This window comes from Phytophthora cinnamomi, assembly GCF_018691715.1.
Source record: "Phytophthora cinnamomi strain GKB4 chromosome Unknown Contig62, whole genome shotgun sequence".
Lineage (NCBI taxonomy): Eukaryota > Oomycota > Peronosporomycetes > Peronosporales > Peronosporaceae > Phytophthora > Phytophthora cinnamomi.
The window spans coordinates 881,050-901,733 of NW_027150995.1; the positions used below are offsets into that span (position 1 = coordinate 881,050).

The following is a 20,684-nucleotide window of genomic DNA, read 5'->3' on the forward strand; positions in this document are numbered from 1 at the left end:
TATCACTTGTGCAGTCACACCAATTCGAACAGGTTTTAGCTTCAACGTGGCCGTTTTCAGTGACGATGGGAATGACGTACTTCAAGGCCCAAGGAGCCCAAGGGTGCCGCCCTCCTTGACCCCGCTCCCTGCTCCTTCACCTCCTGCACCTCCTTTCCTGCTCATTCCTGAATCTGCCTTGCCTCGCCCAAGTCCAAGCTCCAGCCCCAACCCAACCCACCTCAACCACCATGGCCAAGATTGCCATCATCTACTACTCCACCTACGGCCACATCGCCAAGCTCGCCGAGTCGGCCAAGGAGGGCGTCGAGTCCGTGGACGGCGTGACCGCCGAGATCTACCAGGTGGCCGAGACGCTGCCCGAGGAGGTCCTGACCCAGATCCACGCGCCGCCCAAGAAGGACCACCCGATCGCCACGGTGGACGTGCTCAAGGAGGCGGACGGCATCCTGTTCGGCTTCCCCACGCGCTTCGGCTCACTGCCGTCGCAGGTCAAGGCCTTCTTCGACTCGGCCGGTGGCCTGTGGGCTGCCGGCGCTCTGGTGGGCAAGCCGGCCGGCATCTTCTTCAGCACGGGCACGCAGGGCGGCGGCCAGGAGACCACGGCGTTCACGGCGCTGACGTTCCTGGCGCACCAGGGTCTCACCTTCGTGCCGCTGGGCTACCGCGCGCCGGAGCTCTTCAACATGGACGAGATCCACGGCGGCTCGCCGTGGGGTGCCGGCACGCTGGCCAACGGCGACGGCTCTCGCCAGCCGTCCAAGCTGGAGCTGACGGTGGTCACCACGCAGGGCAAGTCGTTTGCCGAGGTGACCAAGAAGCTGGCGGCGTAAGTGTACGATCATGGAGTCTGTTGCTCGTCCGGTCTTAGCTACAGTATATTCTAATTCGGATGGGAATGAAAGCTTAATAAAAGTGCCGCGATAGACTAAAGCCAACGTGATGGCATCCACCGTCTATTTTTCGCTTGTGTATGTTTCTTGTCCTTGGTGATTGATGCAGCAGAAGCTCAATGGACGAGCTGGTGGAAGCGATGGAGGCGGCGGCGCTGACGTGGCAGGACCGGGTCCGTCGAAGCCTGACGAGTGACGATGCGCGTCTTCGACTGCACACGTACTCGACGCTGTCGGAAAAATGCAGCGAGTCCAAAGAGACCCAGAAGCAAGTGGGGCAGCTCTTTGGAGGGCCTCGGAGCGGCACCGTGCCACGCTTTGCGGGGTCCTCGCTGCTGAACGTTCTGTTCGACGACCTGCGCTCGACGGATCGGACGTTGCGCATTGCAGCCGCACGGGTCTTGTGCCTCATGGCGTATGAGAACCTGACCAACCAACAATTGATCATACGAAGTCAGGTTGGTGGCGACGAAGAGATGATTGGTGTCACCGTTGGCTGGGTGCACGCCTTCTTCATCCCGCAATCGCTACGAGATCGGTACGAGGCTCACTGCGAGGAGCGAGGGCTGTTCACGACCCCCATCGGCTTGACTGAATTCGTCTCAAACATGATTAAAGACAACTACGCATCGGCGTACACAAGGATAGGACGATATTATGCTGGTGGCTGTCACGAATTTCTACCGCTGTGTTGGTTTCAGGCGCTTGTGAATGATTCGTCTGACGCAACGGACATGCTCGACGTCCCCGATCCGAACGAGAATCTCGTGGGGTTTTACCTCGTGCCTAGACAAATGCAGTTCCCAGAACAAGATGACTACTTTCTGCAGGAAATTCTGTCCTCGATTCGAACGGAAGCTGAGCTTTCGCGACTTCAGCAAGTCCACGCAGCATTCCAGCAAGTCGCGTTTCGAGCGCCAGCAAAAGAAGCAAATGCTACTGCACTGAAAACTGCTCTCCAGGGGATACTCAAGCGCGCGACCGATAATAATGACGAGGCATTTGTCGTGAAACGGTTGCAACAAGCGAAACTTTTTCAATGGTTGGATGTATCACCAGAGCGCACCGTAACATGGAATGAATTGTTGGTTTGGTGCTGCACCGATATGAATGCCGACGAGATGCTCAAACGTTTCGGTGCAGATGCATACAGGACAATCGACTTAGCTTTTCAGAAGTTGTCATTCGGCACTGAAGGCCGAAAGGATCAGGTCAAATCGTATGTATGGGAGCCTGCTCTAGTAGGCACAGTGTTGAATCGCCCAGACCTCCCTGAAGAACTCAAAGAAACCTTACGAAGTTTATCCTGTGGCTACGTTAGCCGGCTTGAGGTTTCTCGCGGAAAAATGGATGGCAGCACTACCTCTCCCATTGTGGCGAGCAATACCGGGCCCAGCTTGAAGGATGAAAATTCGGATCGCCCATGGGAGCATTTGCTTCGGCTTGAACTGGCGGAAATTCACCCGGTAGGTTGGAGTGTATTTCTTAGCAAGTGGCGTCAAAGTTCAGACTCAAAATCTGATAGGGACGAAGCACACATGTACCACCAAAACGAGAGGAGACACCATTCTGTTCATGAAGGCGCAAATGCTTCTGTGCTGGCAGCTCGCAAGAATGCTCTCGCCACGATGCCTCCAAATCACCGCATATTTCACAGCTTTCGAGACCTGAACCAGCTACGACAGCAACTGCCATTGATCACAAATCGACCGAGTGTCATTATTGAAGAAACATTCGAGGTTCCGTCCTGCATCGACCAGCTCACTACGAAAACCCGTTTGAGCGAAGCAGAAGAACTTGAGCTGGAGGAGAACCGCAAATTATTTCGTAGGTTACAGCAGTCACCAAGTGACCTTGACGAACTGACACGGCAACAACTGGAGGAGAAGCGGGTAGCTCGGTGTAAGGCCCATCATAGGGCTGCAGAAAACCGAAAGAAGGCTGCACAACTTATTGTTCAGCGGCAGCAAGAATTTGAACGCGTAAAACGCGATAGGCAAATGAAAGCCCAAGATCGCCTACGGCGTCGAGAGCGTCGGTGGCAGCTTTTGAGTGATTCGAGGCAAGAACGGCACCAACGTGCACAGTGGTGGAAGCAGAATCGTTTAGAAGCTGAGATTCAACGACAAGAAGAATATATGCAGCAGCTACACGAGCAACGGGATGCTGCAGCAAGACTAGAGCAAAGTCAATATGCGATGATTCAGATGCAGCACAGTAAATTATCGACAGGAGCTCTTCCTCAGCCCCCATCTACTCCTACGCGAGAACGCCAGTTATCCTGCCCAAGAAGACCCTTATCTGCCAGAACGGCTACTGAGATGCATATCGTACGCGAACGAGCACATGTGTATGGGTGTGCTGCCACTAAAGTCTTCTCAGCACGAAGACCTCAAACTGCTCGAGCAGATTTTTATTCGGGGAACCTTAATCCTCGTGTGAGGCAACAACCTGCTAGCTTTCGTCGACGGACTCGTCCAGTAAATGGCGGGGCTACTGGTAGCTGTCAGAATGGAGTCGCTAGCGCGTCCTCCTCCAATGAATCCAGTAGCAGTGATCATCAAGCTAGTGCTGAAAATGCCTGCGAGACTCTTGTAATGACCAATGCAGCGCATGCAGTGGCACAACAAATCGCGATTCCGCCTGTGACAGCGCCTACACCCGAAGAAGAAGCGGTGCCTCCGGGTATCATCATGGCGCAGTATTTAGCGCTGGAAAAGGAGCAGAGGTTTAAACTTCACGAGCGCTACTGCGCCAATCGAGTTAGCCACAAACTCATGTTTGCGGTACTGCAGCAGCTCACTCAGGAGATGCGCCAAGACGCAGCTTGGAGAGAATTCCTCAGGGCAGCAGGTGGTCCCGTGGGCACTAACGTCAACAAGCAAAACAAAAGCAAGCGAGAAGCCAAGGTCACATACACAGCATTTGCTGGAGTCGCGAATCAGCTGGGAATCTCGATGCCTCCCAAAAAGTTGCAAGCCGTGGCACGCAGTCTAGACCCGTGGAAGACTGGATTCGTCTCGTGGGAGTCATTCTACACTTGGTGGAGCTCACAATAGGAATAGATCGCAACGTGGCCGTAATGGCAAAAATGAACGTTGAAGTTGAAGTGGTCTAGCTCAAAAGATCTGCCTATTTATTCAGTTTAGGGACACATGGCTACACCGACGGAGCTGTCCGAGTTGGAGCGGGGCGATGGAGCATGGGAGAATATTCAGGTTGAACACACTGCAGCATTAGTGCGCCATGCTAGATGGAAGGCCTGAGTATCAGCTGTGATGTGGGACGGCGAGCAGGAGGTTTTGCGCTTTGGGTTTCGCAGTTTGTGGAGAACTTTTGCTGGCGTCGATACTCGTGTCACGGTAAAGCCTTTGAGTTCAACTGTGTGACGGAGTTGGAGCTTATGAGGTTGCTTGTGGTGATGTTACAGGAGTTAGAAAAGGCTGCTATTGCTCGAAGAAACGATTCGGAACGCCAGCAGCAACACTTGGAGGCCATTGCGCAGACCCTGAACGCTATGAGCGAGCAACTTCGAGCGTAAGAGCCGTAGTCGTTATCGTGTCGGTACTTTGATGCTGATAGATTATGTAAACTAGTGATCAAGAGGAGACAGTGAACCAGCAGCTTGAGGCACGGTTGCGACAGTTGGAGTGCCAGCTCCATGATCATATCGTAAAGAACCACAGCACTGCGGTGGACGACAGTGCTGTCTGCAAAACTAGCATTGGCAAGGTTGAGCGTCGTCTCGATCTACTGGAAGAAGAAATGGGGCACGTCGTGTCAGTGATCGACCAAAAGGCAGATGCAGAGGCCATGCAATCACAAGGCAGGGCTTTACAAGAAGCAATACGTCAGCGAGTAAGTCAGTTCAGGGAGCTAATGAAGGTGTTGACTCGCTGATTAAGCTCAATTGCTGTGTCCTGTGACAAACTGTAGTGCAAGAAGGAAGCATTTGATCAAGAAGTTCTGGCAATACAAGAGCGGTTGAAGCAGCAACAACAGAGTTTGGAAATTGCGCTATCAACATCCATTTCGAGCTTTAAATCTGCTCAAGAAGCACTTCTTCACTCGGAATTGGAGAGCTGGTCGCTTAAGACTCAACAGAGTGTCTGCCATAGCATTCAAAACGCACTAGACCAAGGGACTCAGCAGCAAACAGAAGTTCTGAAGCCAATAGACCTTCAGATTAAGCTTTGTTGCGAGGCTATCGAAGCCCAGCAGAAACGGATGGATGACTTCCAAGGGGAGGTTGAGAAGCAAGTTCGCGCGACGATTGCAGTCGATCGAGAAGATATAGCTCGGCAATGCAGCGAGGCGCACGGTCGAATCGACTACCAATTTCGAACTCAGAAAGAATCATTGGAAAGGATTCGAGGCGAGCAACAAGAGCTTCGTGACGAGATCGTAGCAACCGGAAACAGAAAAGCCGAGCAGACCGTGGCTGATATTGCTGCGGCTGTCGAGGACCTTGACCGTCGTGTGCTGGATCGGGGGCACCAAGAGCTTGACAAAATGCAACATCGATTCACTGAAGAGATACAGCTTACAGTTGCAAATGCGCTAAAAAATTTGGAGCCTGCCAAGGACAGAGAGCAGCGTAAACTGAGGCAGCACCAACACGTCGTCGGACGCAAACTGGCCGAACTGGATCAAATGATGCAGCTCATTGGACGGCAGCTCATCCAGAACACGTCGCAACTGCAAGTGGTGCGCAATGAGCAGCTTGTGCACAATTTTCAACTGGACTTGCAGAATGAAGATGCTGGGTATAATGAAGATGATGATTTTCTGCTTCAGTACGGGAGTATCGTCGATAACACTGCCCTGACAGAGACTCTGGTTTTACCAGCGCCTCAACAAGTAAATCAAGTGGAAGCAGCAAGTAGCAATGAAACGATTCTAATAAATCACGACGATACTCCAGAATCACGCACACGACGATCCCAACACCAAGAACTTCAAGAGCAGCTGGACAAAAAGCTTCGAGACTACAGCGAGGTATTAAGTTCCAGCCCACGCCAAGCACAGGAAGATGAGGACATGCTTACACAGCCAACGCAGCCACCAAAGGAGTAAGTTCGTTCATTACATTAGGTAAAAAAAGACCTCGCTCGACTGCGAACTCGTTTCGACTCTGTCGATGAAGAAGTGGTAATCGATCGTGCGTGAGGTGGGGGCGACTTCGCTTTATCAGCTATCCAATTCAACTGAATGAACCGTTGCCGATGCTGCTTCTGTCATCGAGTGATCCAGCCTCGAGCGCACCGTTTCCATTCGGCAGGGAGCCGTTCGATCCGATAGCAGGCGCTTCTGGCGTCGTCGACACAGTCATGACGGCTAGTAAGTCGACCGACGGTGGGGTGATTTCCATACGAAGCGACCTCTCGGCGTTCTCCATAATGCTCCACAGATACTCCTGTTCCTGCTCGTACGTCATGCCATCTTCATTGACAGCGTCCAGACGCGACAGCAGCTCCTCGTTTGATGGCTGCGCTTGGACACGCGGGAGACGGAGCGTCGTAAGTTGAGCCGTAAACTGCTCCCCCAACTTTTGCTCGTTCAGAAGATTCTGCGAGGCCGTCACGATTTCGTTCTTGCGCTGCACGGCCTGCTCAGCTTCCAGCGGCTCAGGGACCTCACTGATGTCGATGAACGCTTGCGCCGCGCTCTCAACGATTCCACTTAGACGGTCATTCTCGCTCAGTACACCCTTGCCGGACCACATACCACTGGATCGGCCGTTGCTGCCCACTCCGCCCATTCCCAGCTCGCTGTGCAGATCCAAATGCTTCTCCAGCTCCAGGAAGTGCTGCAAAGACGCATCGTCCAGAATACCGGGGACCTGCAGTAGTCCGTCTACAACAGCTCGACGACGTTAGCAAAAGCCACGGTACGCTCGAGAATCAAAGCACATCCACGCACCGAGGTACTCCTGCAAGCTCGCCTGGCGCTTGATCAAAAAGTTGGGGTCAAATCTGCACGCAACCCACAACAAGCGTCAGCACAACTTGATCAAACAACAACAACTCTCCTACCACAACAGTAGCGTTGTCGAGTTCTCAGAGCATTGAACGCGTTGGGGGAATAATCAGATCAGGCAACAGCACTGGGGAGGGAACGGAGCCTCGAGAAAGAGACAGAAGAGCTCGAAAGCCCGCTGGGAACCAGACAAAAAGCTCCGCCGCCAGCCTCGTCGCCTCGGAACTGCAACCTCGAGTCCCCCCTTGTCAACGCCCGTAGCTCGGGTGTGTCTCCCCCTTGTCAGATAAGATCAAGTGGTTTTTACAGTCACGGGCCGCAGCCTCCTCCTCTTCCTTTTCAACACCAGAGACCCCTCGAGCCACCGACGCCAACAGAAGCAGAAGACCGGGGAGCTCAACAAGGCGGCAGAGCGGCCAACAAGAGCTCATCGTCCAGCCTATCAGCGGTCTCCCTGCTCTCCTCCTCCTCTCAGCCCCGCGTGACGCGCCGTCTTCTCCTCCGCCCAACAGACCCGAGGGCCCCTCTCATCACCGAACTCCACGCGAGACAGAGCCACAGCCACAGCCGCCCACGCACCGGCCGAACCACTGTTTCTCGGGCAGCGCCGCCTCGATGAGGTCCCCGAAGCGCCGCACCAGGCGCGAGTGCAGCTGGTCGAAGTCGCTGAAGCGTCGAGAGATGCGCCACAGGCCGCCGTTGCACGAGATCTGCGCGCCGCCAGAGCGCCGTTAGCCCCACGCACAGAAGCAGAGACGAAGAGCTGCGCACGCACCTCCACGATGAACTCCGTGTGGTCCCCCACCGTGTCGTAGCCCGTGATGAGCGCGCTCACGTTCATCGCCATGGTCGCCCGCCGGCCGATCGATCTGCGAATGAGGCGGTCGCTTAAGTGCGCGCGCACTTAAAGAACCAACACAGAGTACCGTACCTTGCGTGTTTTTGTCCACCTCAACTTCAAAGTGCGACCGATCCAGCGACTACGGTACAGTCGAGCGAGCGGCAACCGAGCAGCTCCAGCACTAGCAACTAGGTGGATAGGGATGGCGCACTTCGGGCGCGGCAGCAGCGAGCGCGTGACGCTGGCGGTGGACGTGGACCTCGCGCTCACCGACCTGCTGCATTGCGCGGCGGCGTGGCACGAGGCGGAGCACGGCGCGCAGGTGAGAGAGCCGCACAAGGAAGAGCAACAACTGCGATCTTTGACCTTTTCCAGCTGAAACCTCGCGGCTTTTAGTCGTATTCCTCGCGGCTTTAGAGTTATTAAGGCCGTGCTGCTTGCTGCGCTGTAGATCGACGTGGACGAGATCGCGTCGCCGGGCTGGACGAGCGTCTGGGGCGACGACGCAGAGAGCAAGACGCACCAGTTCTTCGAGTCCGCGCACTTCGAGCAGCTCGAGGCCGCGGCCGGCGCGCTGGAGGCGCTCAAGCCCCTGCGCAAGCACTTCTCGCTGCTGGCCATCACCGACCGACCGCGCTTCGTGGAGAAGCAGACGCGCGAGTGGCTGGACCGCCACTTCTCGGGCGTCTTCGACAAGCTCGTGTTCGCCGACGAGGACAGCGCCGAGCACCTGGCGGCGCGCAAGAAGGAGCTGTACGACGACCTCAAGGTGAAGGTGGCGGTGGGGGCGGACGCAGCCGCGCTGGCCGACGCGGCGCAGGACGTCGGCCACGTCGTCGTCGTCGGCTCCGTGCCCTGGACGAAGCAGGACAGCGAGACGCGGAGCGGCGTCGTCCAGGTGGCGGACTGGACGGCAGCCCCGGAAGTCTTTGAGCAGCTGATCAAGGAGCTGGAGCTGCAGCCGCTGGAGAAGGTGTTCGCCGGGCCGCGGCTCGCGCGCTACACAGACGACCTGGTTACGGTCTCGACACGGAAACCAGCAGGTAACCTGCAGCCACGGCCTGGTACTGGCCTTGAATCACAGCTCTAACGACCGTGGTGGGGTGTGTGCCTGCAGTCTTCTACGCTAACATCATCAACTCCAAGTTCACGGTGCAGAAGCAGGAGACCGTCCGACTGCAGGCGTCCGAGGCAGCCATCACGACGGCGGTGCAGGCGGCCGAGATCCTGCGCATCCAGAACAACGCCATCACCACCAAAATCTCGACGCGGTACACGCTGAACCGCCCCAAGGACCGCGGCGGCTATCGCGTGCCCAAGCTGGAGCTGGTGCTGCAGCGTGTCGCGCGCAAAGCCTAGCAGGTGGCGGTCTATGGCAGCAACAGCGGAGAAGGCTGGCTGTAGCAGTGGTGACGGACGAGAGCAGCAGCTCGAAAGCAGAGCAAAGCAAAGCAAAACAGGAATCCGTGACGTCTATGAGTCTCTGCTGCGAGCCCACGCAATGCACGCACTCACTCGCCACGAGCAGCTCTAGCCCTGGCCTCCAAGTACTCCCGGCGCTCCTCGTCGCGCAGCTGGCGACGCTCCGCCTCGTTCGTAGTCACGATGTCGTCTGTCAAGCAAGAGCACACATTCAGTTTGTCATGCTCTTCCATCGTCTTTTGCCAGCCAAATACATAGAAGGCGACGCGACGCACAGAAGCCGGTCTTGACCATGAAGAGCTCCATGGCCGCGCCCGTGACGAAGCAGACGGGCACGAGCTTCTTGAGGATTGGCGTCAGCGCCACCGTCGCCTGATGCTGCGGCGCCATGGTCCGTCGGTGAGTCTGGGAGTCACAGAGCTGAATTGTGTACGAGTTGTGTACGGATCAGTTTCGTACGTCGTTGAAACCGTTTTAACGTTTTAACTGACCAGTGTAGCCATTTCGCGGCAAAGGACGCTGTGCTCCACCAACAGCAACAACTGACGTGTTCGATGGCGTCGTTGAGCTGCGTGGGCTTCCGCTGCCTGGACCGAGACGAGTGCTATCACTACGATGAGACGCTCAAGAGGGCGGCCTTCATGCACGACGGAGACAGCTGCCACAACACGCTGGCGGACGTGCAGCACCGCTTCCGGTACCACAACAGGGACGGCGAGCTGAAGCTGCTCAGCGCGGACGAGGTACAGGAGCTCATGAAGTGCACGTACACCAGCAAGCTCATCTTCCAGAGGACGCACCTGCTGCGCAACTACGCGTTCTGGGGCTTCTCGGACTCGGTCGAGGACGGTTTCGACCAGTTCGCGCCTCTGGGCCACGACACCTTCGAGGTCTCGCACAAGGTTGCAATCGGCCACGTCTCGCTGCTGGACCACGTCGAGGAGCAGCCGCTGGGGTTGTTTGCCCTCGAGAGCCTCGCGCAATACGAGTTCCTGGGGGAGTACACGGGCGTGATCAAGGTGGGCGTGAGCGAGATGAACGAGTTCGACCCGTACGGCATCTCGTACCCCTCCGTGTACGAGGGCGGCGACCTCTACGTAAGCGCGAGCGAGTACGGCAACGTCATCCGCTGCATCAACCACAGCGCCACGCCCAACGCGCGCTTCGTGCCGATGGTGCACAACGGCATCCTACGGATTTTCTGCGTACGTCCTGCGGTTTGCTTGGCTGCTATGCTGCCTACTAACCTGTTGCATTTGCTGCAGTTTGTGATCCAGGACATCAAGCAGGGCGACCAGATCTTCGTCAACTACGGACCGTCCTACTGGAAGTCGACGGGTATCGAGCCCGTCGCGTTCCACGAGCCAGAACCAGTTGGTGTACAGTAGCTTTTTATTCCCATTACAAGGGCTTAAATGTGAGAGAAACAAGAGAGCGACGAGTTGCAGCACGATACACACTACTACTGGCCGGCCGTTGCGTCACCTGGCAGGCAGAGCGCGCAAGTTACTCCTCGATCTCGACGACGGCCTCGATCTCGACGGCCACGTTGAGCGGCAGGGCGTTGGTGCCCACGGCCGAGCGCGCGTGGATGCCCTTGTCGCCGAAGACCTTGCCGAGGGTGTCCGAGGCGCCGTTGATCACGGCCGGCTGCTGCGTGAAGCCGTCCACGCAGTTGACGAAGCCCACGAGCTTGACCACGCGCTTGATCTTGTCCAGGTCGCCCACCTCGTGCTTGAGCGTGGCCATGAGGCTCAGCGCCACGTAGTGCGCGGCGTCGTAGCCCTGCTCGGGCGTCAGGTCCTTGCCGATCTTGCCCAGGATGAGCTCGCCGCCCGCGGGCTGCGGCAGGTGGCCGGCCAGGTAGATGGTGTTGCCCGAGCGCACCGACGTGCGGTAGTTGCCCTTGGGCTCGGCCACGGCCGGCAGCGTGTAGCCCAGCTCCTCCAGCTTGCGCTCGATGTGCACGCTGCGGGCGGCGGCCGCCAGCGAGCGCGGCTTCATAGTGCGGGCCAGGGACAGCATCTTGGACGGCGGGTGAGGACTGGCGAGGGAGGCGGAGTCAAACGCGGATTGAGCTGCTGCACGCAGGCGCTGTGTGGTATCCGGATAGAGCTTCACACCTAGGATCGCGGACTAGGATTGGCCACGCATCCAAACCTCGAGGCGCATCAGGATCATGTCACTATATATACGGCCCTCGAGAGAGTGGCATGGGTACGGCGTTCGTGGTACACGGTACCTACTGTACCACCTGTAGACGAAAGTGAAGCCATGTGACAGGCGAGTGAAGTACTGAAGCGGATCTTATTCCACCCCTGCTTCGAGTCCTGGGCAACACTGCGTTGATGGTGTTGCTCAGCTGTATGGTTTGCTGCAATCAGCCCACAAGGCTCATGCAGATGTGGGGAAGGGGGGTAGGATCGACGAGCTCCAGGTCACGTGGTGTATTTTGGCGGTCGGGGACTCACCACGTCTGGGGATCAGGAAGCGCGGTGCAGGTGCGCCGACGTCTCTACTGAGGAAGAGGCGGCGCATTCCCGCTTTTGCAGAAGGGAGCGAAGGAGGGGGTGAGACGATCCGCACGCCGACGATGGTCGCGGCCCCGCACTCCCCTCTCCAACTCCCAGCGACCGAACTGCTACAACTCCAGGCACACTCGATCACGAGTCGAGCGTTCACGCGTAGGTTGAGCGCGTCGGCAGAGGTCGCTGCCAGCATCATGAAGTCCCTCAACATCACCGCTGGGCACCGGTCTGCCGCCGGCAGCAGCTACCATCCATCGCGAGTGCTCAGCAATGGCAAGGTGGCCATCAAGATGGGTCCGCAACCCAGTGCTTTCAATCAATCTAAGCCATCGCAGCTTACGGCCGACGGGCGGGACGCCGCCCATGTCCCAAAAGATCCCAGCGACATTGTCTCGCCGCTGGACTTGGAGTCTATCACCAACGAGCTGCCGGACAACACGAGAACCGAGCAGCCAGCGTAAGTTGTTTGCTTCCTTCTTCGTGACTCGAATGTCCGCAGCTCTCATCATTTTTAATTTTACCAATGCGTGCTCGAAACAGCATCAGCATCGAAGTTCTCAAGCCTAGCACTTGCACGGGAAGCCGTGAATACGCCGTGGAGATGGCTCTACTTGCCAACCAAGTGCACACCGGTTTGCAAGCTCGAGTCGCCCCCGTTCCCATCGAAGACTGCACGGGGGGTGTCTACTACCTGCGAACGAAGAATCGTCGACTGACGGCTGTTTTCAAGCCCGCAGATGAAGAAGCTTACGCTCCTAACAACCCGAAGCAGTTCCACAAGCCGGAGCAGTCTTCAAGTGTTTCGGGCATGCGCCATGGAATATCCCCAGGTGATGCCGCCGTGCGTGAAGTGGCAGCGTACTTGCTCGATCACCAGCGTTTTGCCAATGTACCGACGACGATGTTGGCTTCTGTTTACCACCCAGACTTCCACTACCAAGCTTCCGAGGCCCCCCACCGGAAGACTGGAGCGCTGCAGGCTTACATCCCGCACCGCGATACGGCGGATGATATCGGCACCACCTTGTTCAGTACGGCAGACGTCCACGCTATCGCCGTTCTCGACATTCGGCTCGCCAACCAGGATCGCCACGGAGGCAACATTTTGGTAGTGGAACCGGCCACGACGGTCACGCAAACTGGTTCAGTGGTCGTGACCAAGTCACTTGCTGGCAAGAAGGTATCTCTCGTTCCAATTGACCACGGCGCATGCCTACCACGCGTCTCGGCGCTCTCGGAGACAAGCTTCATGTGGGTTCTCTGGCCCCAAGCCAAGCAACCGTTCTCTTCAGCGGCGTTGGAATACATCGCAGCTTTGGACGCAAACCACGACCTGCAGATTCTCCAGGATAATTTACCTGCAGACTACCACCTCGAGCGGGAGGCAGCACTAACGTTGCTGGTCTGCACGATACTGCTGAAGTTCTGCGCACTCGATCTCGACATGACCGCATACGATATCGGAATGCTTATGTGCCGCCAAGGAACTGTAAGCCAGCAGGAAATGACTCCTAGCGTGTTGGAAATGCTCGTGGCTGCAACTCAACGCGACCCGGCAGTGCTCAAGAGTGAGGCGCTCCTGAAACTTCAAGAAAAGCAGAAGTCGTCGCAAAAGACTGCAGCTATCAAGTCGGTGTCGAGCCCAGATAAAGCGTGGACAAACTATGTCGCCACGTTCATGGTGACATTCCGCCGCGAACTAGTGGCACGACTCGCAACCAAATAGACAATATCACTCTACCCGCTGCTGTTCTCTACAGCGGTGGAGTAGATACTCTCCAATTGAGCAGCTATTCGAGTTTGCATATCTTGAAGTAGTTCGTGGAGCCAACGCGTCATAGGAATAGCTGCTTGAGGGCTGGCATTGTCATCTCCTTGCAAGAACACGCTTGTAAATAGAGGCAAAACTTCCTTCTCGATCACTTGTTTGATGCTGTCTTGCTGCGGAGTCGATCGACACACGACAGAAGCCAAGTTGGTGGAGTCGTTGTTCTCTAGTGATACGGTGCTGTTCTTGCTGGACAATTGAGCGCCATTTGTGTTCAATTGCACGTTGACCGTCGGCGCCACAACGCACAAACGAAGAGAAGATTCGGCTAGGCGCTCCATTGCTCTCGCATGCGACTGTTTTTGTCTTTGTAGCAGGGATATTTGCTCTGCGAGATCCGCTTTGACTTCGGTGATCCGCGTTTGCAGTGCTAGATTGTCATGCTCAGCTGTTTTGAGAGCTTCAGAAAGGCGATCGCGCTCCTCTTCTCCTTGTTTCAAGGCGCTGTTGTAGTCAGCTTGCGAACAATCACCATTCCGCTGCTGCCGAGCAAGGTTATCAGCCACCAATTCGCTATTCTCCTTCATCAGAGTTTCGACCTGTATCTCGTAGTTTTCTATCTGCTTCGTCAACACTGTTTTCGTCACTTTATCAGCAGAGAGTTCCGAAACTAATGCGTGCAATCTATCCACGTCAGCAACTTTTTGTGCCATTCGGACCTTCAGTGCGTGTACCAGTGTCTCGTGCTTTTGCTCAAGTGCTAAAACCTCATCCTGATGCTTCTGCGCGAGTATTTCCAGCGCTTTCTCCTTGGATTTAATGTCGGTAAGAAGCTTTTGGCTTACTTGTTCGAAGAGTTTGCACTCTTTCTGGTGTGCCATCTGATGATCTTGCAGGGAATTTTGTGAACTCTCCAGTCCCTGCTCCAGTTCCACAATTCGTCGCATGAGCTCGGAGCTGTCATCAAGCCACAACCTGGCTTCACGGTCCCGTTCATCTTTCACCAGCCTTGCCGCCGCTCGAGATTCTTCGAAGTCATACGAGATCCTGGTTATTTCCTGCTCACGCTCGTCAAGTTGCCGAGTCAGAAGCTGAATTTTCGCTTTTGAAGCCTCTATCTCCCGTAGTTGATCACCTTTAATTACTTCATCGGCGCTTTGTCGAAGCGTACATTGAATTGCTTCATCCACGGTAATCCCAGCTTCCTCGTTTTCGGGCTGCAACATCTTCACCTGCTTGCCCAAGTTTGCGCACTGCTCCTCGATCACAACACACTCTTCGGCCTTTTCAGTGAGTTTATCGCGCAGTTGCGCGATCTCAGCTAGATGCAAGCTACGTTCTTCACACAATCGGGTCTGCACGGCTTCGAGCCTATGGAGGTGCTTCCGAAGCTCTGCTACTGTAATTTGGGCTTGCTCGCTCTCATGGTGGGCTTTTACCGCTTTCGTTCGGGCTAGCGTACACTTTGTGCAGGCTAAGCTCGGTGCAGTTGGTACTTTTGTGGATGAAGCTGAAGCTGACGCAGCGCGGAATTGCCCACCTGCGACTACTTTGCTTTGGCCTCGCATCCTGTGTCACATCACATGGTCAATCGCCCATATTGCAGATATCCCTGCACATGACCAAACAAAAGTATTCTTACTTCTCGACCAGCTTTGTCCGAAGAAGATCGTTCTCTTGACGAACGGTAGCATTCTCATTACGCAGTTGCTGAACTTCGTCCCTGGAATCGTAACTTGGATCCTCGCGCTCATATGAATGTCCTTGTTGAAAACTTGAATGATCATATCCCCCTACATGATTCGTTGTGACCTGCACCACCATTCGATCCGCCGAAACTCCTCTGGATGCCACATGCGTCGCGAGTCGTCTTTGAACTTGGTTTCCAGTCGAATTCCAGCCAGAAACACCTGCGGTATCACTGTTGCTTATGCGTCTCGAAGATGTTGTTGCGCCTGCGCTTTTGGGTAGAACTCCAAGCGCTCGGTGTCCTCCTGTTGAGACTGACGATGACGGTCGAGTAACAGGAACTTCAGCTTTCAAGACGACGCCAACTTCTGGCGTTTTACCATTGATCGACGGTAGAGCAGAATGCTGCTCCATAACTACACTTTGGCGATTTAGGACAAGTGCTTGCTTGTCCTGTTCAAGCGACGTATTTTCCCACTCCACTTCAACACCTTGTTATTTTTACGCTTTTGGTCTACCGACTAACGTTCCTGGTTTTGTCGGAGAGTTCATCATGATCATTTCCATGATGAAGTACTCCGAAGAGTTTTTGCGAATGTTGGCGGGTGCTTGGCTGGGGGTGATGGAGGTTCGCTCTGGTTACTATCTATCGATGCTTGAAATGCTCTCGTTTGGAGTCGCTTCAAAAGTGCTTCGTTGGCTTGGTAAAGCTTCTTGCAGACCGCATCTTTCTGCTGGAGCTGATCGTGCAACGTTTCCAAGCCACTCGTGAGCTCTACCGATTGTGCTTCAAGAACACCACATTGACGTTTGAAGGACAGGTAGAGCTGCGTTGACTCTGTGATCTTGGCTACCAGGATTTGCTGCTCCTCGGCAAGCTCGTCAAACTCGGTGACCATCACATCGACATATTGTGCCAGCTCTTTGGATAGGTGTTTCTTCAGCTCCAACAAATGAGAAGCTGCCGAGTCGTTTTCCGGGTACGTCTTGCTTTGAGAGTCTCGGTTGTCGACGCTTGACTCAGAGAGGTTGTTATCGAAGGACAAGAACGCAGTGGCTTCGGCAAGAAGCACGTTCTTGCACTGAATCATACGCGACCGCTTCGTTTCAAGCTCTCGAGCATGCTGGTTTACCGCCCTCATCCGTAGCTGCTCTAACTTGAGCTCGCATTCCTCAGCGTGGTCCATCTCCAATTGGCGCAGCTTGGTCGTCACTTCCTGATCAAGCGTTTGCTGTAACACTTGAAGCTCCTGGCGACACTCCAACTCAAAATCTTGGCGATGTTTTACTAGTGCGTCAGCTCGTCCCCGTTCTGCTGCATCTTTCAGCGCCTCGAGGCTTTCTCGATGGGATGTTTGCATACTGTCGTGTAATTCCATGATCGCCACGCGGTTCTTCTTCTCTAAATCGCGTAGCAATTGCTGTTGTTGCTCGCTGTGTGATCTTGTAAGCATTTGCTTCAGCTCTTCAGTCTCTTTTTCAAGCGATACAGAGGCTTGGGTCTTGATATCGTTTGTTTTTTCTTCGTGTTCCATCTCCAATCTCTTGCGGAGTTGCTGTAGCTGCGCTTGCGCACCAAATGCGAGCGCCTTCTTCAATTTCTGCAACTCGACCTCTTCTTTTTCAGTGTGCGACGACTGGATCTCGTGTTTAAGCTCTGCAGTTCGTTCTTCTTGTGCCTTTAAAACTGAAGAGACTGCTGCTTCTCGATGTTCGTACAATTCTTGTTCCAGTTTCTGTCGCTGCTCAACTTCCCAGTTGCTCAAAGCCTCACGAGAATCTTCTTGCATCTGTTTTAACCTCAAACTGAGCTCTTCTTGCAGTTGTCTCTCAAGTTCACGCTTTTCACGCTCTGTTTCGGATGTTAGTTGCAGCTCCAGTTGCGAGAGACTCTCCTCCATGGCAGCGTTATGACTACTCTGCAGCTCTTGCAGAACCCGGTTCCGGTCCTCAAGAAGCGTGACTCGGGTCTTTTTCACGGCTGTAGCCTCTTCAAACTCGTATTCCTCCATCTTCGCGCGCACGAGTGCTTTGGTTTCGGCCTCATACCTCTCACGCAGCGCCATGAGTGTCATGTGCTTTTTTGAGTCGTATTTGCGTTGCAGCTCCTTGAGATGGTTGGTTTGCATTTGTTTGTGGTGCAGTTCGATCTTCGTAGTGCTGGTTTCAATGTCGCGTTGACATCGCGCAGCAAAACTTTTCACTGCAGCCGCTTTCTGGGCCAGCAAAGCTTCTTCGTCTTCAATATCCAAACGATTTTTCGCGCCCCATTCCTGTGAAGAGCCACTACTAACCATTGAATCGGACAACATCGATTCAGAATGACGAGAAGAAGAATATACTTTTCTCGCTTTGCTGTTGGCACGGAGACTTCGCTCCTTTTCTTTTGTACTGGTGGTCGACGACACGCGCGATACATCTATAGAAACGCAGCAGCTTAGTCTGTTAGTTGAAAGTCATAACCGGAACGTATGAATTGAAACGAAATGTTTTACCGCAAGACTTGACGCGCTGCAACAGTTGGTCGCACTTCATCAAAGTCGTGGCAACTTGGTCGGCAACTGCGCCCGCCTCCTGTTGCGCCTTGGACAGCTTTGAGAAAATGGGTGATGACGCATCAGCTGTGTTTGAAGATACGGAGGGCGTTGGAGACACTGCAAGTTGCTCTTTTGGCTGGTTAGGGGGTATTTTCACCTTGCCTGGTGCAACAGCATTGAGTAACGTGGGCCCACTGTCAATGTGTCTCCTTCGGCCTCGGAACACACTCAGCCGCGTCTCAATGGCGGCGAGTTCGCGCTCCACGTCTCGACAGGCTTCAGTCGCCACTGCTTTAGATGAGACCGAGTGGTGTTGCAGTGCTCCTCCTTTTGAGCTCTCGTCGGATAGAGACGAGATGGACAGCGCCTTGGACTGCCGACGGAGACTTTGCTGCGAACTCTTGGCAAAGGAGTCCGAAGGAGGAGGAGAATGTAACTCGTCGTTGAGAGCGAGGGCACTAGAACTTGAGTCCGCGGCTGTGACCGACATCTCTCTAAACGATCGTCTCGAGTTGTGTAATAACCGCTCATTGTGAAGAGTCGCTGGGCGACGTGTTTGCCATAACCTATATGCGCCCCAGCGATAGCGCTATCATGACTAAGTTGCCTTCCCGGCAACGTGCGCGTCGACGATGTTCATTGCTTCCCATCCAACAAGCGTTGTTGTCACGTTTGACTTGACCGCTTCTTGTTGAAGTTGCTTTGTTTTGCTAAGCAGCACGTCGGGTTCGTCTCTTGGGCCCGAACGTGCGATCGTTTTCAGCCCATACAAACGTCAAGTGTAATCTCTCACCGCCTCTTCAGCGCCAAGATCGGGCGGCCATTTCGGCTTTTGCTCTTGCCATTGCATGGCCTCCGCAGCACCGAAGCCCCAGCGCCAGCAGTGTTAACACCATAGAGAGCGCCAGTCACCCAGTTAGCACCATGTCGAAAGAGACGGAGCGCACGATGCAGTACCAGGACGAGTTGCCGTCGCTGCCGCTGCCCCCGCTGGAGCAGACGCTGGAGCAGTACGTGCAGAGCTGCGAGGCGCTGCTGGAGCCCAGCGCGCTAGAGCACACCAAGGCCGTGTGCCACGACTTCCTGCACGGTGTGGGCCCGCAGCTGCAGGCCATCCTGCAGGAGCGCGCCGACACGGAGCGCAACTGGATCGAGGAGTGGTGGGAGACTTTTGCCTACCTGCAGCCGCGCTACCCGTCGGCCATCAACATTAACTGGTACGGCGTGTTGCCCGGCAACTGGGGACCCAGAGACATGAGCCAGTGCGAGGCCGCCTCTATCTTCACGCACGCCATCCTCAAGTTCCGCAAGAACCTGCTCGAGTACGTTTACGTAATGGTGTTAACCGGCAGTTAGATGAATTCATGGAAAAGTATCTAACCATGGTGGTGGTTGCTGCTTTTGGATAGGGAGAAGTACCCGCCGGAGAAGATGATGGGTCGACCGCTGTGCATGCACACGTACTCACGCATGTTCAACACGTGCGTCATCCCCGGCGAAGAGTGCGACGAGATGGTCTCGTACCCGCACGACGCCAAGCACATTTTGGTGCTGCGCAACAATTGCATGTGGGCGGTGCAAGTGTTCGACGACAAGGGGGAAGAAATTCCTCTGGCTGACATTTTGAGGTACGCTGCACCCTCATCATTCACTTAACCCGCGGCAACAAAATCTCTAAACATTTTGCGTTTTCTTATTTTGTGGCAGGCAATTCGAGTTGGTGCGAAAAGAAGCCACCGGGCTCTTCGACCTGGAACGTTACCCACCCGTCAGCGTCCTCACCTCGGAAAACCGCACCAACTGGGCCAAGGTACGGCAAAAAATATTTTTGCAAGTTTCACGAAATACGAAACACGAGAAATACTCACGTCTTCAATATTTTTTATTTACTTCAACGCAGGCTCGAGACCACATTATGTCTCTGGACGACATCAACAAGCAGTCGTTCGACCTGATCGAGCGCGCTCTGTTCTGTGTTGCATTGGACGAGAGCTCGGCCTCCACCTACGACGAAATTGCCCGCAACTGCTTGCTCGGAGACGGCCGCAACCGCTGGTACGACAAGCCGTTCACGCTCATCATCCACGAAAACGCGCGCGGCGGCCTGAACGGCCAGCACGCGTGGGCGGACGCTCTGGTGGTGGTCCGCCTCTTCGACTACTGCATTAAATACGTGAACGAGAACTTCAAGGCCAAGTTCGCCAACCGCGCGGACTTGAAGCCGACGCTCAACATCAAGCCCAAGAGGTTGGACTGGGTGCTGGACAACGCCGCGTACACGGCTATCGAGTGTGCCAGCGCGGCTGTCGGGAAGCTCATCCACAACAGTGACATCGCCACGATGCAGTTCAACCACTACGGCACGGCCTTCCTCAAGCGCTACAAGCTGACGCCGGACTTCTTCATGCAGATGGCCATTCAGTTGGCGCACTACAAGATGCACAAGAGGGTGCCTGCAGTCTACGAGACGGCGCACACGAGGATGTTCTACCACGGACGCACGGAGACCATCCGGTCACTGTCGAAGGAGTCGCTCGCGTTTGTCAAGGCGATGGAGTCGAACACCTCGGACGGAGCCAAGTGGGACGCGCTGCGCACAGCCATCGACGCCCACAAGGAGACGCTCAAGAAGTGTCTGACCGGCGACGGCATCGACCGCCACCTCATGGGTCTCCAGATCGTGGCGGAGATGTCGGGCATCACGCCCAGGCCGTCGCTGTTCACGGACCACGCCTTCGAGATGAGCAAGAAATACCTGATCTCCACGAGCAACATCAGCGGCGGACCCGGCGCGAGCCCCATCTGGGGCGGCTTCTCGGCCATGTACAACGAGGGCTACGGCGTATGCTACGCGCTGCAGCCGGATCGCATCAACGTGAGTATCACATGCTACCACGTGTGCCCCGAGACGAGCGCCACCACGTTCAAGCGCTACCTGGAGATGGCGCTGCTGGAGATGGTGGACCTTTGCCTCACGCGCAACGTCATCTACGTGGGCTCGTCCAAGATTTAAACCCCGCCGTAGGC

The 20,684-nt window shown here is 55.3% G+C and overlaps 10 protein-coding genes across 11 annotated transcripts; 6 read left to right on the plus strand and 4 right to left on the minus strand.

The window, feature by feature from the left end:
- Positions 1 to 230: 230 nt before the first annotated feature.
- On the plus strand, positions 231 to 833 carry IUM83_06961 (NAD(P)H:quinone oxidoreductase, type IV; the record flags this gene model as incomplete). The annotated part of the gene is made up of 1 exon (XM_067931209.1): positions 231 to 833. One exon carries the CDS (start codon positions 231 to 233, stop codon positions 831 to 833), a length of 603 nt encoding a protein of 200 aa, XP_067787275.1.
- A 179-nt stretch (positions 834 to 1,012) lies between these two features.
- Positions 1,013 to 4,434, plus strand: IUM83_06962 (Geranylgeranyl transferase type-2 subunit beta; the record flags this gene model as incomplete). The annotated part of the gene is made up of 2 exons (XM_067931210.1): positions 1,013 to 1,774; positions 4,324 to 4,434. The coding sequence occupies 2 exons, from the start codon at positions 1,013 to 1,015 to the stop codon at positions 4,432 to 4,434; spliced, it is 873 nt and encodes a 290-aa protein (XP_067787209.1).
- Positions 4,435 to 6,096: 1,662 nt separating this feature from the next.
- On the minus strand, positions 6,097 to 7,719 carry IUM83_06963 (sorting nexin; the record flags this gene model as incomplete). The annotated part of the gene is made up of 4 exons (XM_067931211.1): positions 6,097 to 6,749; positions 6,816 to 6,868; positions 7,452 to 7,582; positions 7,648 to 7,719. The coding sequence occupies 4 exons, from the start codon at positions 7,717 to 7,719 to the stop codon at positions 6,097 to 6,099; spliced, it is 909 nt and encodes a 302-aa protein (XP_067787274.1).
- Positions 7,720 to 7,915: 196 nt separating this feature from the next.
- On the plus strand, positions 7,916 to 9,072 carry IUM83_06964 (uncharacterized protein; the record flags this gene model as incomplete). Its single annotated transcript, XM_067931212.1, has 3 exons — positions 7,916 to 8,035; positions 8,165 to 8,756; positions 8,831 to 9,072. 3 exons carry the CDS (start codon positions 7,916 to 7,918, stop codon positions 9,070 to 9,072), a joined length of 954 nt encoding a protein of 317 aa, XP_067787255.1.
- A 152-nt stretch (positions 9,073 to 9,224) lies between these two features.
- On the minus strand, positions 9,225 to 9,525 carry IUM83_06965 (mitochondrial protein; the record flags this gene model as incomplete). Its single annotated transcript, XM_067931213.1, has 2 exons — positions 9,225 to 9,325; positions 9,411 to 9,525. 2 exons carry the CDS (start codon positions 9,523 to 9,525, stop codon positions 9,225 to 9,227), a joined length of 216 nt encoding a protein of 71 aa, XP_067787208.1.
- Positions 9,526 to 9,689: 164 nt separating this feature from the next.
- IUM83_06966 (Histone-lysine N-methyltransferase MEDEA) lies at positions 9,690 to 10,523 on the plus strand (the record flags this gene model as incomplete). The annotated part of the gene is made up of 2 exons (XM_067931214.1): positions 9,690 to 10,340; positions 10,401 to 10,523. The coding sequence occupies 2 exons, from the start codon at positions 9,690 to 9,692 to the stop codon at positions 10,521 to 10,523; spliced, it is 774 nt and encodes a 257-aa protein (XP_067787207.1).
- A 118-nt stretch (positions 10,524 to 10,641) lies between these two features.
- IUM83_06967 (putative endoribonuclease L-PSP) lies at positions 10,642 to 11,160 on the minus strand (the record flags this gene model as incomplete). The annotated part of the gene is made up of 1 exon (XM_067931215.1): positions 10,642 to 11,160. The coding sequence occupies one exon, from the start codon at positions 11,158 to 11,160 to the stop codon at positions 10,642 to 10,644; it is 519 nt and encodes a 172-aa protein (XP_067787206.1).
- A 568-nt stretch (positions 11,161 to 11,728) lies between these two features.
- Positions 11,729 to 13,389, plus strand: IUM83_06968 (Phosphatidylinositol Kinase (PIK-E3); the record flags this gene model as incomplete). The annotated part of the gene is made up of 3 exons (XM_067931216.1): positions 11,729 to 12,120; positions 12,204 to 12,493; positions 12,590 to 13,389. 3 exons carry the CDS (start codon positions 11,729 to 11,731, stop codon positions 13,387 to 13,389), a joined length of 1,482 nt encoding a protein of 493 aa, XP_067787205.1.
- A 2,288-nt stretch (positions 13,390 to 15,677) lies between these two features.
- Positions 15,678 to 18,147, minus strand: IUM83_06969 (Glutathione S-transferase 1; the record flags this gene model as incomplete). Its single annotated transcript, XM_067931217.1, has 2 exons — positions 15,678 to 17,539; positions 17,616 to 18,147. 2 exons carry the CDS (start codon positions 18,145 to 18,147, stop codon positions 15,678 to 15,680), a joined length of 2,394 nt encoding a protein of 797 aa, XP_067787204.1.
- A 434-nt stretch (positions 18,148 to 18,581) lies between these two features.
- On the plus strand, positions 18,582 to 20,670 carry IUM83_06970 (Choline/Carnitine O-acyltransferase; the record flags this gene model as incomplete). 2 transcript variants are annotated; one of them, XM_067931219.1, is made up of 4 exons in its annotated part: positions 18,582 to 18,979; positions 19,067 to 19,285; positions 19,365 to 19,467; positions 19,558 to 20,670. In XM_067931219.1, 4 exons carry the CDS (start codon positions 18,582 to 18,584, stop codon positions 20,668 to 20,670), a joined length of 1,833 nt encoding a protein of 610 aa, XP_067787177.1. The 2 variants fall into 2 exon arrangements, with proteins under 2 accessions (XP_067787177.1, XP_067787176.1); XM_067931218.1 differs by having other exon boundaries at positions 19,365 to 19,377.
- Positions 20,671 to 20,684: the final 14 nt, after the last annotated feature.